The 19,646-nt window shown below is 52.8% G+C and overlaps 1 protein-coding gene across 2 annotated transcripts in view; it reads right to left on the minus strand.

Annotated features, from left to right (window-relative positions):
- The window catches only part of rbm42 (RNA binding motif protein 42), a 70,420-nt gene that overhangs the window by 19,626 nt on the left and 31,148 nt on the right, over positions 1 to 19,646 (minus strand). For both annotated transcript variants that reach the window (XM_087980784.1, XM_087980782.1), the window contains exons 5-6: positions 2,568 to 2,713; positions 538 to 663 (exon numbers count right to left, since the gene is read on the minus strand). In XM_087980784.1, coding sequence (XP_087836910.1) covers positions 538 to 663; positions 2,568 to 2,713 — 272 coding nt within the window. The remainder of the gene's footprint in view (positions 1 to 537; positions 664 to 2,567; positions 2,714 to 19,646) is intronic.

A 19,646-nucleotide genomic window follows, 5' to 3' on the forward strand; every position in this document is an offset into this window, starting at 1 on the left:
ACACACAGACAGACAGGATCACACACACACAGACAGACAGAGTCACACACACACAGACAGACAGAGTCACACACACACACAGACAGACAGGGTCACACACACACACACAGACAGACAGGGTCACACACACACAGACAGACAGGGTCACACACACACAGACAGACAGACAGGGTCACACACACACAGACAGACAGACAGGGTCACACACACACAGACAGACAGACAGGATCACACACACAGACAGACAGAGACAGGATCACACACATACACAGACAGAGACAGGGTCACACACACACAGACAGACAGGGTCACACACACACACAGACAGACAGGGTCACACACACACACATAGACAGACAGGGTCACACACACACACAGACAGACAGGGTCACACACACACACAGACAGACAGGGTCACACACACACAGACAGACAGGGTCACACAGACAGACAGACAGACAGGGTCACACACACACACAGACAGACAGACAGGGTCACACACACACACACACAGACAGGGGTACACCTGCCACTCACCTCTTTGGGCTTGACCACAGGGGGCCTGTAGACAGTGGGTGCTGCCTGAATGATGGTCAGGTTGGCTTTTGGCATGGGCTGTAGCACTGGGGGGTGAACTGGCATCAGAGGGGGCAGCTGATTTACCTGTGGGAAGGCAGGCACATCACAGGGGTTAGGACAAAGGAACAGACACTTCTGCCCACCCCACCGTTTCCTCATCTCTGATCATCATCACCAGCTGCTTCTCTTCCACGTGGATTTATCCAGCTCCCCCACAACTTCAACACATCAAAAAGATTCACCCCCACACTCTATGGGAGCCAGTCCCACATGCCGACCTCCTAGTCTCTGCAGGAATATGCTTCTCCTGAATTCCCAAAGGGATCGCTACAGGACTGTCTTCGATGGATGGCCCCTCACTGGTTTGCAATCCCCGACACTAACCACACCAATGAAGGGACATCTTCTCTCAAACTCCCGATCGCACCCCCTTTCAGAATATTAACCCACTCAGTCAGGTCACCCCCTCAGCACACTCCCTCAAGGGTAAAAAGGATCCAGTCTGTTCAGTATCTGCCAACAGTATATAATCTCTCTCTGTCCTGGGATCACCCTTGGAAAATGCATCTTCGCCAGGACCTCACCTCATTTATATCAAATGCAGATTGCAACTGTGCATGGTGCTCCAAGTGTGGGTCTAACTGAGGGATACGGAGACTGGAACTGTGCACGGTGCTCCGAGTGTGGGTCTAACTGAGGGATACGGAGACTGGAACTGTGCACGGTGCTCCGAGAGTGGGTCGAACTGAGGGATACGGAGACTGGAACTGTGCACGGTGCTCCGAGTGTGGGTCTAATGGAGGGATACGGAGACTGGAACGGTGCACGGTGCTCCGAGTGTGGGTCTAACTGAGGGATACGGAGACTGGAACTGTGCACGGTGCTCCGAGAGTGGGTCTAACTGAGGGATACGGAGACTGGAACTGTGCACAGTGCTCCGAGTGTGGGTCTAACTGAGGGATATGGAGACTGGAACTGTGCACGGTGCTCCGAGTGTGGGTCTGAGTGATGGATACGGAGACTGGAACTGTACACGGTGCTCCGAGAGTGGGTCCAATGGAGGGATACGGAGACTGGAACAGTGCACAGTGCTCAGAGTGTGGGTCTAACTGAGGGATACGGAGACTGGAACTGTGCACGGTGCTCCGAGTGTGGGTCTAACTGAGGGATACGGAGACTGGAACTGTGCACGGTGCTCCGAGTGTGGGACTAACTGAGGGATACGTAGACTGGAACTGTGCACAGTGCTCCGAGTGTGGGTCTAACTGAGGGATACGGAGACTGGAACTGTGCACGGTGCTCCGAGTGTGGGTCTGACTGAGGGATACGGAGACTGGAACTGTGCACAGTGCTCCGAGTGTGGGTCTGACTGAGGGATACGGAGGCTGGAACTGTGCACGGTGCTCCGAGTGTGTGTCTAACTGAGGGATACGGAGACTGGAACTGTGCACGGTGCTCCGAGTGTGGGTCTAACTGAAGGATACGGAGACTGGAACTGTGCACGGTGCTCCGAGTGTGGGACTAACTGAGGGATATGTAGACTGGAACTGTGCACAGTGCTCCGAGTGTGGGTCTAACTGAGGGATACGGAGACTGGAACTGTGCACGGTGCTCCGAGTGTGGGTCTGACTGAGGGATACGGAGACTGGAACTGTGCACAGTGCTCCGAGTGTGGGTCTGACTGAGGGATACGGAGACTGGAACTGTGCACGGTGCTCCGAGTGTGGGTCTACCTGAGGGATAGGAGACTGGAACTGTGCACGGTGCTCCGAGTGTGTGTCTAACTGAGGGATACGGAGACTGGAACTGTGCACAGTGCTCCGAGTGTGGGTCTAACTGAGGGATAGGAGACTGGAACTGTGCACGGTGCTCCGAGTGTGGGTCTAACTGAGGGATACGGAGTGTCAGGTCAGAGACGTGAACATTTCAGGGTGAGGATGAGATTCACGGTGAAAGCGTAGCTGTCCAGGACATGCAGACACACTCACGTTGGAATAGCGCACTGGATGCATCGGTCCCATCGGCGGCGGGGGGGCCATGGGATGGCCCATCAGAAGGGGGGGAGGAGTGCGCATCGGCGGTCCCATCAACGGAGGGGGAGGGGGTGGCCTCATGGGAGGCATCCGGGGCCCGGCTGGGAAAAAAGAAACAGGGCGACACTGGTAAACCACCGAGAACAACAGGACACAACCAACAATGTCCCATTCTGCTCACATTCAAAACAAATACACCACTGATACTGTCAGTTAAATTACAGGGCTATGCCTAACCAAAACTGGGGTACAGTCCTGGTGGGGACAGGTCTGTCTGTGTATAACACTGGGATACAGTACTGGTGGGGACAGGTCTGTTCCTGTATAACACTGGGGTACAGTACTGGTGGGGATAGGTCTGTCCCTGTATAACACTGGGGTACAGAACTGGTGGGGACAGGTCTGTCCCTGTATAACACTGGGATACAGTACTGGTGGGGACAGGTCTGTCACTGTATAGCACTGGGGTACAGTACAGGTGGGGACAGGTCTGTCAGTATATAACACTGGGGTACAGTACTGGTGGGGACAGGTCTGTCACTGTATATCACTGGGTACAGTACTGGTGGGGACAGGTCTGTCACTGTATAACACTGGGGTACAGTACTGGTGGGGACAGGTCTGTCACTGTATAGCACTGGGGTACAGTACAGGTGGGGACAGGTCTGTCAGTATATAACACTGGGGTACAGTACTGGTGGGGACAGGTCTGTCACTGTATATCACTGGGGTACAGTACAGGTGGGGACAGGTCTGTCAGTGTATAACACTGGGGTACAGTACTGGTGGGGACAGGTCTGTCCCTGTATAACACTGGGGTACAGTACTGGTGGGGATAGGTCTGTCCCGGTATAACACTGGGGTACAGTACTGGTGGGGATAGGTCTGTCAGTGTATAACACTGGGGTACAGTACTGGTGGGGACAGGTCTGTCCCTGTATAACACTGGGGTACAGTACTGGTGGGGACAGGTCTGTCCCTGTATAACACTGGGGTACAGTACTGGTGGGGATAGGTCTGTCCCGGTATAACACTGGGGTACAGTACTGGCGAGAACAGGACTGTCCCTGTCTAACACTGGGGTACAGAACTGGTGGGTACAGGTCTGTCACTGTATAACACTGGGGTACAGTACTGGTGGGGACAGGTCTGTCACTGTATAACACTGGGGTACAGTACTGGTAGGGACAGGTCTGTCCCTGAAAAACACTGGGGTACAGTAATGGTGGGGACAGGTCTGTCACTGTATAACACTGGGGTACAGTACTTGTGGGGACAGGTCTGACACTGTATAACACTGGGGTACAGTACTGGTAGGGACAGGTCTGTCCCTGTATAACACTGGGGTACAGTAATGGTGGGGACAGGTCTGTCCCTGTATAACACTGGGATACAGTAATGGTGGGGACAGGTCTGACCCTGTATAACACTGGGGTACAGTACTGGTGGGGACAGGTCTGTCACTGTATAGCACTGGGGTACAGTACAGGTGGGGACAGGTCTGTCACTGTATAACACTGGGGTACAGTACTGGTGGGGACAGGTCTGTCCCTGTATAACACTGGGGTACAGTACTGGTGGGGACAGGTCTGTCACTGTATAACACTGGGGTACAGTACTGGTGGGGACAGGTCTGTCCCTGTGTAACACTGGGGTACAGTACTGGTGGGGACAGGTCTGTCCCTGTATAACACTGGGGTACAGTACTGGTGGGGACAGGTCTGTCCCTGTATAACACTGGGGTACAGTACTGGTGGGGACAGGTCTGTCCCTGTATAACACTGGGGTACAGTACTGGTGGGGACAGGTCTGTCAGTGTATAACACTGGGGTACAGTACCGGTGGGGACAGGTCTGTCCATGTGTAACACTGGGGTACAGTACTGGTGGGGACAGGTCTGTCAGTGTATAACACTGGGATACAGTACTGGTGGGGACAGGTCTGTCACTGAATCACACTGGGGTACAGTACTGGTGGGGACAGGTCTGTCACTGTATAACACTGGGATACAGTACTGGTGGGGACAGGTCTGTCACTGTATAACACTGGGGTACAGTACTGGTGGGTACAGGTCTGTCACTGTATAACACTGGGGTACAGTGCTGGTGGGGACAGGTCTGTCCCTATATAACACTGGGGTACAGTACTGGTGGGGACAGGTCTGTCAGTGTATAACACTGGGGTACAGTACTGGTGGGGACAGGCCTGTCCATGTATAATACTGGGGTACAGTACTGGTGGGGACAGGTCTGTCACTGTATAACACTGGGGTACAGTACTGGTGGGGACAGGTCTGTCACTGTATAACACTGGGGTACAGTACTGGTGGGGACAGGTCTGTCACTGTATAACACTGTGGTACAGTACTGGTGGGGACAGGTCTGTCCCTGTATTACACTGGGGTACAGTACTGGTGGGGACAGGTCTGTCCCTGTATAACACTGGGGTATAGTACTGGTGGGGACAGGTCTGTCCCTGTATAACACTGGGGTACAGTACTGGTGGGGACAGGTCTGTCCCTGTATAACACTGGGGAACAGTACTGCTGGGGACAGGTCTGTCCCGGTATAACACTGTGGTACAGTATAGGTGGGGACAGGTCTGTCAGTGTAGAACACTGGGATACAGTACCGGTGGGGACAGGTCTGTCCCTGTGTAACACTGGGGTACAGTACTGGTGGGGACAGGTCTGTCAGTATATAACACTGGGGTACAGTACTGGTGGGGACAGGTCTGTCACTGTATAACACTGGGATACAGTACTGGTGGGGACAGGTCTGTCACTGTATAACACTGGGATACAGTACTGGTGGGGACAGGTCTGTCACTGTATAACACTGGGATACAGTACTGGTGGGGACAGGTCTGTCACTGTATAACACTGGGGTACAGTACTGGTGGGGACAGGTCTGTCACTGTATAACACTGGGGTACAGTACTGGTGGGGACAGGTCTGTCACTGTATCACACTGGGATACAGTACTGGTGGGGACAGGTCTGTCCCTGTATAACACTGGGGTACAGTAATGGTGGGTACAGGTCTGTCCCTGTATAACACTGGGGTACAGTAATGGTGGGTACAGGTCTGTCCCTGTTTAACACTGGGGTACAGTAATGGTGGGTACAGGTCTGTCACTGAATAACACTGGGGTACAGTAATGGTGGGTACAGGTCTGTCACTGTATAACACTGGGGTACAGTACTGGTGGGGACAGGTCTGTCACTGTATAACACTGGGGTACAGTACTGGTGGGTACAGGTCTGTCACTGTATAACACTGGGGTACAGTACTGGTGGGGACATGTCTGTCCCTGTATAACACTGGGGTACAGTACTGGTAGGGACAGGTCTGTCCCTGTATAACACTGGGGTACAGTACTGGTGGGGACAGGTCTGTCACTGTATAACACTGGGGTACAGTACTGGTAGGGATAGGTCTGTCCCTGTATAACACTGGGGTACAGTACTGGTGAGAACAGGACTGTCCCTGTCTAACACTGGGGTACAGAACTGGTGGGTACTGGTCTGTCACTGTATAACACTGGGGTACAGTACTGGTGGGGACAGGTCTGTCACTGTATAACACTGGGGTACAGTACTGGTAGGGACAGGTCTGTCCCTGAAAAACACTGGGGTACAGTAATGGTGGGGACAGGTCTGTCACTGTATAACACTGGGGTACAGTACTGGTGGGTATAGGTCTGTCCCTGTATAACACTGGGGTACAGTACTGGTGAGAACAGGACTGTCCCTGTCTAACACTGGGGTACAGAACTGGTGGGTACAGGTCTGTCACTGTATAACACTGGTGTACAGTACTGGTGGGGACAGGTCTGTCACTGTATAACACTGGGGTACAGTACTGGTAGGGACAGGTCTGTCCCTGAAAAACACTGGGGTACAGTAATGGTGGGGACAGGTCTGTCACTGTATAACACTGGGGTACAGTTCTGGTGGGGACAGGTCTGTCACTGTGTCACACTGGGATACAGTACTGATGGGGACAGGTCTGTCACTGTATAACACTGGGGTACAGTAATGGTGGGGACAGGTCTGTCCCTGTTTAACACTGTGGTACAGTAATGGTGGGTACAGGTCTGTCCCTGTATAACACTGGGGTACAGTAATGGTGGGTACAGGTCTGTCCCTGTATAACACTGGGGTACAGTAATGGTGGGTACAGGTCTGTCACTGTATAACACTGGGATACAGTACTGGTGGGGACAGGTCTGTCACTGTATAACACTGGGGTACAGTACTGGTGGGTACAGGTCTGTCACTGTATAACACTGGGGTACAGTACTGGTGGGGACAGGTCTGTCCCTGTATAACACTGGGGTACAGTACTGGTGGGGACAGGTCTGTCACTGTATAACACTGGGGTACAGTACTGGTGGGGATAGGTCTGTCCCTGTATAACACTGGGGTACAGTACTGGTGAGAACAGGACTGTCCCTGTCTAACACTGGGGTACAGAACTGGTGGGTACAGGTCTGTCACTGTATAACACTGGGGTACAGTACTGGTGGGGACAGGTCTGTCACTGTATAACACTGGGGTACAGTACTGGTAGGGACAGGTCTGTCCCTGAAAAACACTGGGGTACAGTAATGGTGGGGACAGGTCTGTCCCTGTATAACACTGGGGTACAGTAATGGTGGGAACAGGTCTGACCCTGTATAACACTGGGGTACAGTACTGGTGGGGACAGGTCTGTCACTGTATAGCACTGGGGTACAGTACAGGTGGGGACAGGTCTGTCAGTGTATAACACTGGGGTACAGTACTGGTGGGGACAGGTCTGTCCCTGTAACACTGGGGCACAGTACAGGTGGGGACAGGTCTGTCACTGTATAACACTGGGCTACAGTACTGGTGGGGACAGGTCTGTCCCTGTGTAACACTGGGGTACAGTACTGGTGGGGACAGGTCTGTCCCTGTATAACACTGGGGTACAGTACTGGTGGGGACAGGTCTGACCCTGTATAACACTGGGGTACAGTACTGGTGGGGACAGGTCTGTCACTGTATAGCACTGGGGTACAGTACAGGTGGGGACAGGTCTGTCAGTGTATAACACTGGGGTACAGTACTGGTGGGGACAGGTCTGTCCCTGTATAACACTGGGGTACAGTACAGGTGGGGACAGGTCTGTCACTGTATAACACTGGGGTACAGTACTGGTGGGGACAGGTCTGTCCCTGTGTAACACTGGGGTACAGTACTGGTGGGGACAGGTCTGTCCCTGTATAACACTGGGGTACAGTACTGGTGGGGACAGGTCTGTCCCTGTATAACACTGGGGTACAGTACTGGTGGGGACAGGTCTGTCCCTGTATAACACTGGGGTACAGTACTGGTGGGGACAGGTCTGTCAGTGTATAACACTGGGGTACAGTACCGGTGGGGACAGGTCTGTCCCTGTGTTACACTGGGGTACAGTACTGGTGGGGACAGGTCTGTCAGTGTATAACACTGGGATACAGTACTGGTGGGGACAGGTCTGTCACTGAATCACACTGGGGTACAGTACTGGTGGGGACAGGTCTGTCACTGTATAACACTGGGGTACAGTACTGGTGGGGACAGGTCTGTCACTGTATAACACTGGGGTACAGTGCTGGTGGGGACAGGTCTGTCCCTATATAACACTGGGATACAGTACTGGTGGGGATAGGTCTGTCACTGTATAACACTGGGGTACAGTACTGGTGGGGACAGGTCTGTCCCTGTATAACACTGGGGTACAGTAATGGTGGGTACAGGTCTGTCCCTGTTTAACATTGGGGTACAGTAATGGTGGGTACAGGTCTGTCCCTGTATAACACTGGGGTACAGTAATGGTGGGTACAGGTCTGTCACTGTATTACACTGGGATACAGTACTGGTGGGGACAGGTCTGTCACTGTATAACACTGGGGTACAGTACTGGTGGGTACAGGTCTGTCACTGTATAACACTGGGGTACAGTACTGGTGGGGACAGGTCTGTCCCTGTACAACACTGGGGTACAGTACTGGTGGGGACAGGTCTGTCACTGTATAACACTGGGGTACAGTACTGGTGGGGATAGGTCTGTCCCTGTATAACACTGGGGTACAGTACTGGTGAGAACAGGACTGTCCCTGTCTAACACTGGGGTACAGAACTGGTGGGGATAGGTCTGTCACTGTATAACACTGGGGTACAGTACTGGTGGGGACAGGTCTGTCACTGTATAACACTGGGGTACAGTACTGGTGGGGATAGGTCTGTCACTGTATAACACTGGGGTACAGTACTGGTGGGGACAGGTCTGTCACTGTATAACACTGGGGTACAGTACTGGTAGGGACAGGTCTGTCCCTGAAAAACACTGGGGTACAGTAATGGTGGGGACAGGTCTGTCCCTGTATAACACTGGGGTACAGTACTGGTAGGGACAGGTCTGTCCCTGTATAACACTGGGGTACAGTACTGGCGGGGACAGGTCTGTCGCTGTATAACACTGGGGTACAGTACTGGTGGGGACAGGTCTGTCCCTGTATAACACTGGGGTACAGTAATGGTGGGGACAGGTCTGTCACTGTATAACACTGGGGTACAGTACTGGTGAGAACAGGTCTGTCCCTGTATAACACTGGGGTACAGTAATGGTGGGGACAGGTCTGTCCCTGTATAACACTGGGGTACAGTAATGGTGGGTACAGGTCTGACCCTGTATAACACTGGGGTACAGTACTGGTGGGGACAGGTCTGCCCCTATATAACACTGGGGTACAGTAATGGTGGGGGCAGGTCTGTCCCTGTATAACACTGGGGTACAGTACTGGTGGGGGACAGGTCAGTCACTGTATAACACGGGGGAATAGTACAGGTGGGGACAGGTCTGTCCCTGTATAACACTGGGGTACAATAATGGTGGGGACAGGTATGACCCTGTATAACACTGGGGTACAGTAATGGTGGGGACAGGTCTGTCGCTGTATAACACTGGGGTACAGTACTGGTGGGGACAGGTCTGTCCCTGTATAACACTGGGGTACAGTACTGGTGGGGGACAGGACTGTCCCTGTATAACACTGGGGTACAGTACTGGTGGGTACAGGTCTGTCCCTGTATAACACTGGGGTACAGTAATGGTGGGGACAGGTCTGTCCCTGTATAACACTGGGGTACAGTACTGGTGGGGACAGGTCTGTCCCTGTGTAACACTGGGGTACAGTACTGGTGGGCACAGGTCTGTCGCTGTATAACACTGGGGTACAGTAATGGTGGGTACAGGTCTGTCCCTGTAGAACACTGGGGAACAGTACTGCTGGGGACAGGTCTGTCCCGGTATAACACTGTGGTACAGTATAGGTGGGGACAGGTCTGTCCCTGTATAACACTGTGGTACAGTACTGGTGGGGACAGGTCTGTCCCTGTATAACACTGGGGTACAGTACTGGCTGGGGACAGGTCTGTCCCTGTAGAACACTGGGATACAGTACCGGTGGGGACAGGTCTGTCCCTGTATAACACTGTGGTACAGTACTGGTGGGGACAGGTCTGTCAGTATATAACACTGGGGTACAGTACTGGTGGGGACAGGTCTGTCACTGTATAACACTGGGATACAGTACTGGTGGGGACAGGTCTGTCACTGTATAACACTGGGATACAGTACTGGTGGGGACAGGTCTGTCACTGTATAACACTGGGATACAGTACTGGTGGGGACAGGTCTGTCACTGTATAACACTGGGGTACAGTACTGGTGGGGACAGGTCTGTCACTGTATCACACTGGGATACAGTACTGGTGGGGACAGGTCTGTCCCTGTATAACACTGGGGTACAGTAATGGTGGGTACAGGTCTGTCCCTGTATAACACTGGGGTACAGTAATGGTGGGTACAGGTCTGTCCCTGTTTAACACTGGGGTACAGTAATGGTGGGTACAGGTCTGTCACTGAATAACACTGGGGTACAGTAATGGTGGGTACAGGTCTGTCACTGTATAACACTGGGGTACAGTACTGGTGGGGACAGGTCTGTCACTGTATAACACTGGGTACAGTACTGATGGGTACAGGTCTGTCACTGTATAACACTGGGGTACAGTACTGGTGGGGACAGGTCTGTCCCTGTATAACACTGGGGTACAGTACTGGTAGGGACAGGTCTGTCCCTGTATAACACTGGGGTACAGTACTGGTGGGGACAGGTCTGTCACTGTATAACACTGGGGTACAGTACTGGTAGGGATAGGTCTGTCCCTGTATAACACTGGGGTACAGTACTGGTGAGAACAGGACTGTCCCTGTCTAACACTGGGGTACAGAACTGGTGGGTAATGGTCTGTCACTGTATAACACTGGGGTACAGTACTGGTGGGGACAGGTCTGTCACTGTATAACACTGGGGTACAGTACTGGTAGGGACAGGTCTGTCCCTGAAAAACACTGGGGTACAGTAATGGTGGGGACAGGTCTGTCACTGTATAACACTGGGGTACAGTACTGGTGGGTATAGGTCTGTCCCTGTATAACACTGGGGTACAGTACTGGTGAGAACAGGACTGTCCCTGTCTAACACTGGGGTACAGAACTGGTGGGTACAGGTCTGTCACTGTATAACACTGGGGTACAGTACTGGTGGGGACAGGTCTGTCACTGTATAACACTGGGGTACAGTACTGGTAGGGACAGGTCTGTCCCTGAAAAACACTGGGGTACAGTAATGGTGGGGACAGGTCTGTCACTGTATAACACTGGGGTACAGTTCTGGTGGGGACAGGTCTGTCACTGTATCACACTGGGATACAGTACTGATGGGGACAGGTCTGTCCCTGTATAACACTGGGGTACAGTAATGGTGGGGACAGGTCTGTCCCTGTTTAACACTGTGGTACAGTAATGGTGGGTACAGGTCTGTCCCTGTATAACACTGGGGTATAGTACTGGTGGGGACACGTCTGTCCCTGTATAACACTGGGGTACAGTACTGGTGGGGACAGGTCTGTCCCTGTATAACACTGGGGTACAGTACTGGCGGGGGACAGGTCTGTCCCTGTATAACACTGGGGTACAGTACTGGTGGGGGACAGGTCTGTCACTGTATAACACTGGGGTATAGTACTGGTGGGGACAGGTCTGTCCCTGTATAACACTGGGGTACAGTACAGGTGGGGACAGGTCTGTCCCTGCATAACACTGCGGTACAGTAATGGTGGAGACAGGTCTGACCCTGTATAACACTAGGGTACAGTACTGGTGGGGACAGGTCTGTCCCTATATAACACTGGGGTACAGTACTGGTGGGGACAGGTCTGTCACTCTATAACACTGGGGTACAGTACTGGTGGGGACAGGTCTGTCCCTGTATAACACTGGGGTACAGTACTGGTGGGGACAGGTCTGTCCCTATATAACACTGGGGTACAGTAATGGTGGGGACAGGACTGTCCCTGTATAACACTGGGGTACAGTACTGATGGGGACAGGTCTGTCCCTGTATAACACTGGGGTACAGTACTGGTGGGGACAGGTCTGTCCCTGTATAACACTGGGGTACAGTACTGGCTGGGGACAGGTCTGTCCCTGTATAACACTGGGGTACAGTACTGGTGGGGGACAGGTCTGTCACTGTATAACACTGGGGTATAGTACTGGTGGGGACAGGTCTGTCCCTGTATAACACTGGGGTACAGTACAGGTGGGGACAGGTCTGTCCCTGCATAACACTGCGGTACAGTAATGGTGGAGACAGGTCTGACCCTGTATAACACTAGGGTACAGTACTGGTGGGGACAGGTCTGTCCCTATATAACACTGGGGTATAGTACTGGTGGGGACAGGTCTGTCACTCTATAACACTGGGGTACAGTACTGGTGGGGACAGGTCTGTCCCTGTATAACACTGGGGTACAGTACTGGTGGGGACAGGTCTGTCCCAATATAACACTGGGGTACAGTAATGGTGGGGACAGGACTGTCCCTGTATAACACTGGGGTACAGTACTGATGGGGACAGGTCTGTCCCTGTATAACACTGGGGTACAGTACTGGCGGGGGACAGGTCTGTCCCTGTATAACACTGGGGTACAGTACTGGTGGGGGACAGGTCTGTCACTGTATAACACTGGGGTACAGTACGGGTGGGGACAGGTCTGTCTGTGTATAACACTGGGGTACAGTACTGGTGGGGACAGGTCTGTCCCTGTATAACACTGGGGTACAGTACTGGTGGGGAGAGATCAGTCAGTGCATAACACTGGGATACAGTACTGGTGGGGAGAGGTCTGTCACTGTATTACACTGGGGTACAGTAGCGCTGGGGACAGGTCTATCGCTGTATAACACTGGGGTGCAGTACTGGTGGGGACAGGTCTGTCCCTGTATAACACTGGGGTATAGTACTGGTGGGGGACAGGTCTGTCACTGTATAACACTGGGGTACAGTAATGGTGGGGACATGTCTATATCTGTATAACACTGCGGTATAGTACTGGTGGGGGACAGGACTGTCCCTGTATAACACTGGGGTACAGTACTGGTGGGTACAGGTCTGTCGCTGTATAACACTGGGGTACAGTACTGGTAGGGACAGGTCTGTCCCTGTGTAACACTGGGGTACAGTAATGGTGGGGACAGGTCTGTCCCTGTATCACACTGGGGTGCAGTACTGGTGGGTACAGGTCTGTCGCTGTATAACACTGGGGTACAGTACTGGTAGGGACAGGTCTGTCCCTGTGTAACACTGGGGTACAGTAATGGTGGGGACAGGTCTGTCCCTGTATCACACTGGGGTACAGTAATGGTGGGGACAGGTCTGTCCCTGTATAACACTGGGGTACAGTAATGGTGGGGGACAGGTCTGTCACTGTATAACACTGTGGTACAGTAATGGTGGGGACAGGTCAGTCCCTGTATAACACTGGGGTACAGTACTGGTGGGGACAGGTCTGTCCCTGTATAACACTGGGGTACAGTACTAGCGGGGACAGGTCTGTCTGTGTATAACACTGGGGTACAGTACTGGTGAGGACAGATCTGTCCCTGTATAACACTGGGGTACACTAATGGTGGGGACAGGTCTGTCCCTGTATAACACTGGGGTACAGTAATGGTGGGGACAGGTATGACCCTGTATAACACTGGGGTACAGTACTGGTGGGGACAGGTCTGTCGCTGTATAACACTGGGGTACAGTACTGGTGGGGACAGGTCTGTCCCTGTATAACACTGGGGTACAGTACTGGTGGGGGACAGGACTGTCCCTGTATAACACTGGGGTACAGTACTGGTGGGTACAGGTCTGTCCCTGTATAACACTGGGGTACAGTAATGGTGGGGACAGGTCTGTCCCTGTGTAACACTGGGGTACAGTACTGGTGGGGACAGGTCTGTCCCTTGTAACACTGGGGTACAGTACTGGTGGGGACAGGTCTGTCACTGTATAACACTGGGGTACAGTACTGGTGGGGACAGGTCTGTCACTGTATAACACTGGGGTACAGTGCTGGTGGGGACAGGTCTGTCCCTATATAACACTGGGGTACAGTAATGGTGGGGACAGGACTGTCCCTGTATAACACTGGGGTACAGTACTGATGGGGACAGGTCTGTCCCTGTATAACACTGGGGTACAGTAATGGTGGGGACAGGTCTGACCCTGTATAACACTGGGGTACAGTACTGGTAGGGACAGGTCTGTCCCTGTGTAACACTGGGGTACAGTAATGGTGGGGACAGGTCTGTCCCTGTATAACACTGGGGTACAGTAATGGTGGGGACAGGTCTGTCCCTATAACACAGTCAGTCGCCTGAGGCGGGAATTGAACCCGGGTATCTGGCGCTGCAAGGCAGCAGTGCTAACCACTGTGCCACTGTGCCGCCCACACCGTGTCACTGTATAACACTGGGGTACAGTACTGGTGGGGACTGGTCTGTCTCTGTGTAACACTGGGGTACAGTACTGGTGGGGACAGGTCTGTCCCTGTACAACACTGGGGTACAGTACTGGTGGGGACTGGTCTGTCCCTATATAACACTGGGGTACAGTAATGGTGGGGACAGGTCTGTCCCTGTATAACATTGGGGTACAGTAATGGTGGGGACAGGTCTGACCCTGTATAACACTGGGATACAGTACTGGTGGGGACAGCGTCTGTCCCTGTATAACACTGGGGTACAGTACTGGTGGGGGACAGGTCTATCACTGTATAACACGGGGGAATAGTACTGGTGGGGACAGGTCTGTCCCTGTATAACACTGGGGTACAGTAATGGTGGGGACAGGTCTGTCTGTGCATAACACTGGGGTACAGTACCGGTGGGGAAAGGTCTGTCCCTGTATAACACTGGGGTACAGGAATGGTGGGGACAGGTCTGACTCTGTATAACACTGGGGTACAGTACTGGTGGGGACAGGTCTGTCCCTGTATTACACTGGGGTACAGTACTGGCGGGGGACAGGTCTGTCACTGTATAACACTGGGGTACAGTAATGGTGGTGGACAGGTCTGTCACTGTATAACACTGGGGTACAGTACTGGTGGGGACTGGTCTGTCACTGTATAACACTGGGGTACAGTTATGGTGGGGACAGGTCAGTCACTGTATAACACTGGGGTACAGTACTGGTGGGGGACAGGTCTGTCACTGTATAACACTGGGGTATAGTACTGGTGGGGACAGGTCTGTCCCTGTATTACACTGGGGTACAGTACTGGCGGGGGACAGGTCTGTCACTGTATAACACTGGGGTACAGTAATGGTGGTGGACAGGTCTGTCACTGTATAACACTGGGGTACAGTACTGGTGGGGACTGGTCTGTCACTGTATAACACTGGGGTACAGTTATGGTGGGGACAGGTCAGTCACTGTATAACACTGGGGTACAGTACTGGTGGGGGACAGGTCTATCACTGTATAACACGGGGGAATAGTACAGGTGGGGACAGGTCTGTCCCTGTATAACACTGGGGTACAGTAATGGTGGGACAGGTCTGACCCTGTATAACACTGGGGTACAGTAATGGTGGGGACAGGTCTGTCGCTGTATACCACTGGGGTACAGTACTGGTGGGGACAGGTCTGTCCCTGTATAACACTGGGATACAGTACTGGTGGGGAGAGGTCTGTCACTGTATTACACTGGGGTACAGTAGCGGTGGGGACAGGTCTATCGCTGTATAACACTGGGGTGCAGTACTGGTGGGGACTGGTCTGTCTCTGTGTAACACTGGGGTACAGTACTGGTGGGGACAGGTCTGTCCCTGTACAACACTGGGGTACAGTACTGGTGGGGACTGGTCTGTCCCTATATAACACTGGGGTACAGTAATGGTGGGGACAGGTCTGTCCCTGTATAACATTGGGGTACAGTAATGGTGGGGACAGGTCTGACCCTGTATAACACTGGGATACAGTACTGGTGGGGACAGCGTCTGTCCCTGTATAACACTGGGGTACAGTACTGGTGGGGGACAGGTCTATCACTGTATAACACGGGGGAATAGTACTGGTGGGGACAGGTCTGTCCCTGTATAATACTGGGGTACAGTAATGGTGGGGACAGGTGTGTCTGTGTATAACACTGGGGTACAGTTCTGGTGAGGACAGGTCTGTCCCTGTATAACACTGGGGTACAGTACTGGTGGGGACAGGTCTGTCCCTGTATAACACTGGGGTACAGTAATGGTGGGGACAGGTCTGTCCCTGTATAACACTGGGGTACAGTAATGGTGGGGACAGGTCTGTCACTGTATAACACTGGGGTACAGTACTGGTGAGGACAGGTCTGTCCCTGTATAACACTGGGGTACAGTAATGGTGGGGACAGGTCTGTCCCTGTATAACACTGGGGTACAGTACTGGTGGGGACAGGTCTGTCCCTGTATAACACTGGGGTACAGTAATGGTGGGGACAGGTCTGTCTGTGCATAACACTGGGGTACAGTACCGGTGGGGAAAGGTCTGTCCCTGTATAACACTGGGGTACAGGAATGGTGGGGACAGGTCTGACTCTGTATAACACTGGGGTACAGTACTGGTGGGGACAGGTCTGTCCCTATATAACACTGGGGTACAGTAATGATGGGGGACAGGTCTGTCACTGTATAACACTGGGGTATAGTACTGGTGGGGACAGGTCTGTCCCTGTATTACACTGGGGTACAGTACTGGCGGGGGACAGGTCTGTCACTGTATAACACTGGGGTACAGTAATGGTGGTGGACAGGTCTGTCACTGTATAACACTGGGGTACAGTACTGGTGGGGACTGGTCTGTCACTGTATAACACTGGGGTACAGTTATGGTGGGGACAGGTCAGTCACTGTATAACACTGGGGTACAGTACTGGTGGGGGACAGGTCTATCACTGTATAACACGGGGGAATAGTACAGGTGGGGACAGGTCTGTCCCTGTATAACACTGGGGTACAGTAATGGTGGGACAGGTCTGACCCTGTATAACACTGGGGTACAGTAATGGTGGGGACAGGTCTGTCGCTGTATACCACTGGGGTACAGTACTGGTGGGGACAGGTCTGTCCCTGTATAACACTGGGATACAGTACTGGTGGGGAGAGGTCTGTCACTGTATTACACTGGGGTACAGTAGCGGTGGGGACAGGTCTATCGCTGTATAACACTGGGGTGCAGTACTGGTGGGGACAGGTCTGTCCCTGTATAACACTGGGGTATAGTACTGGTGGGGGACAGGTCTGTCACTGTATAACACTGGGGTACAGTACTGGTGGGGACATGTCTATACCTGTATAACACTGGGGTACAATACTTGTGGGGACAGGTCTGTCGCTGTATAACACTGGGGTACAGTACTGGTGGGGACAGGTCTGTCCCTGTATAACACTGGGGTACAGTACTGGTGGGGACAGGTCTGTCGCTGTATAACACTGGGGTACAGTACTGGTGGGGACAGGTCTGTCCCTGTATAACACTGGGGTACAGTACTGGTGGGGGACAGGACTGTCCCTGTATAACACTGGGGTACAGTACTGGTGGGTACAGGTCTGTCCCTGTATAACACTGGGGTACAGTAATGGTGGGGACAGGTCTGTCCCTGTATAACACTGGGGTACAGTACTGGTGAGGACAGGTCTGTCCCTGTATAACACTGGGGTACAGTAATGGTGGGGACAGGTCTGTCCCTGTATAACACTGGGGTACAGTAATGGTGGGGACAGGTCTGACCCTGTATAACACTGGGGTACAGTACTGGGAGGGACAGGTCTGTCCCTGTGTAACACTGGGGTACAGTAATGGTGGGGACAGGTCTGTCCCTGTATAACACTGGGGTACAGTAATGGTGGGGACAGGTCTGTCCCTATAACACAGTCAGTCGCCTGAGGCGGGAATTGAACCCGGGTATCTGGCGCTGCAAGGCAGCAGTGCTAACCACTGTGCCACTGTGCCGCCCACACCGTGTCACTGTATAACACTGGGGTACAGTACTGGTGGGGACTGGTCTGTCTGTGTAACACTGGGGTACAGTACTGGTGGGGACAAGTCTGTCCCTGTATAACACTGGGGTACAGTAATGGTGGGGACAGGTCTGTCTGTGTAACACTGGGGTACAGTACTGGTGGGGACTGGTCTGTCTCTGTGCAACACTGGGGTACAGTAATGGTGGGGACAGGTCTGTCCCTGTATAACACTGGGGTACAGTAATGGTGGGGACAGGTCTGTCCCTATATAACACTGGGGTACAGTAATGGTGGGGACAGGTCTGTCCCTGTATAACATTGGGGTACAGTAATGGTGGGGACAGGTCTGACCCTGTATAACACTGGGATACAGTACTGGTGGGGACAGCGTCTGTCCCTGTATAACACTGGGGTACAGTACTGGTGGGGGACAGGTCTATCACTGTGTAACACGGGGAATAGTACTGGTGGGGACAGGTCTGTCCCTGTATAATACTGGGGTACAGTAATGGTGGGGACAGGTGTGTCTGTGTATAACACTGGGGTACAGTTCTGGTGAGGACAGGTCTGTCCCTGTATAACACTGGGGTACAGTACTGGTGGGGACAGGTCTGTCCCTGTATAACACTGGGGTACAGTAATGGTGGGGACAGGTCTGTCACTGTATAACACTGGGGTACAGTACTGGTGAGGACAGGTCTGTCCCTGTATAACACTGGGGTACAGTAATGGTGGGTACAGGTCTGTCCCTGTTTAACATTGGGGTACAGTAATGGTGGGTACAGGTCTGTCCCTGTATAACACTGGGGTACAGTAATGGTGGGTACAGGTCTGTCACTGTATAACACTGGGATACAGTACTGGTGGGGACAGGTCTGTCACTGTATAACACTGGGGTACAGTACTGGTGGGTACAGGTCTGTCACTGTATAACACTGGGGTACAGTACTGGTGGGGACAGGTCTGTCCCTGTACAACACTGGGGTACAGTACTGGTGGGGACAGGTCTGTCACTGTATAACACTGGGGTACAGTACTGGTGGGGACAGGTCTGTCCCTGTATAACACTGGGGTACAGTACTGGTGAGAACAGGACTGTCCCTGTCTAACACTGGGGTACAGAACTGGTGGGTACAGGTCTGTCACTGTATAACACTGGGGTACAGTACTGGTGGGGACAGGTCTGTCACTGTATAACACTGGGGTACAGTACTGGTAGGGACAGGTCTGTCCATGAAAAACACTGGGGTACAGTAATGGTGGGGACAGGTCTGTCCCTGTATAACACTGGGGTACAGTACTGGTAGGGACAGGTCTGTCCCTGTATAACACTGGGGTACAGTACTGGCGGGGACAGGTCTGTCGCTGTATAACACTGGGGTACAGTACTGGTGGGGACAGGTCTGTCCCTGTATAACACTGGGGTACAGTAATGGTGGGGACAGGTCTGTCCCTGTATAACACTGGGGTACAGTACTGGTGAGAACAGGTCTGTCCCTGTATAACACTGGGGTACAGTAATGGTGGGGACAGGTCTGTCCCTGTATAACACTGGGGTACAGGAATGGTGGGGACAGGTCTAACCCTGTATAACACTGGGGTACAGTACTGGTGGG

Source organism: Chiloscyllium plagiosum, unplaced genomic scaffold (genome assembly GCF_037043375.1).
Source record: "Chiloscyllium plagiosum isolate Xiang-an unplaced genomic scaffold, Cpla_swu_hap1 HiC_scaffold_38, whole genome shotgun sequence".
Classification (NCBI taxonomy): Eukaryota; Metazoa; Chordata; class Chondrichthyes; order Orectolobiformes; family Hemiscylliidae; genus Chiloscyllium; species Chiloscyllium plagiosum.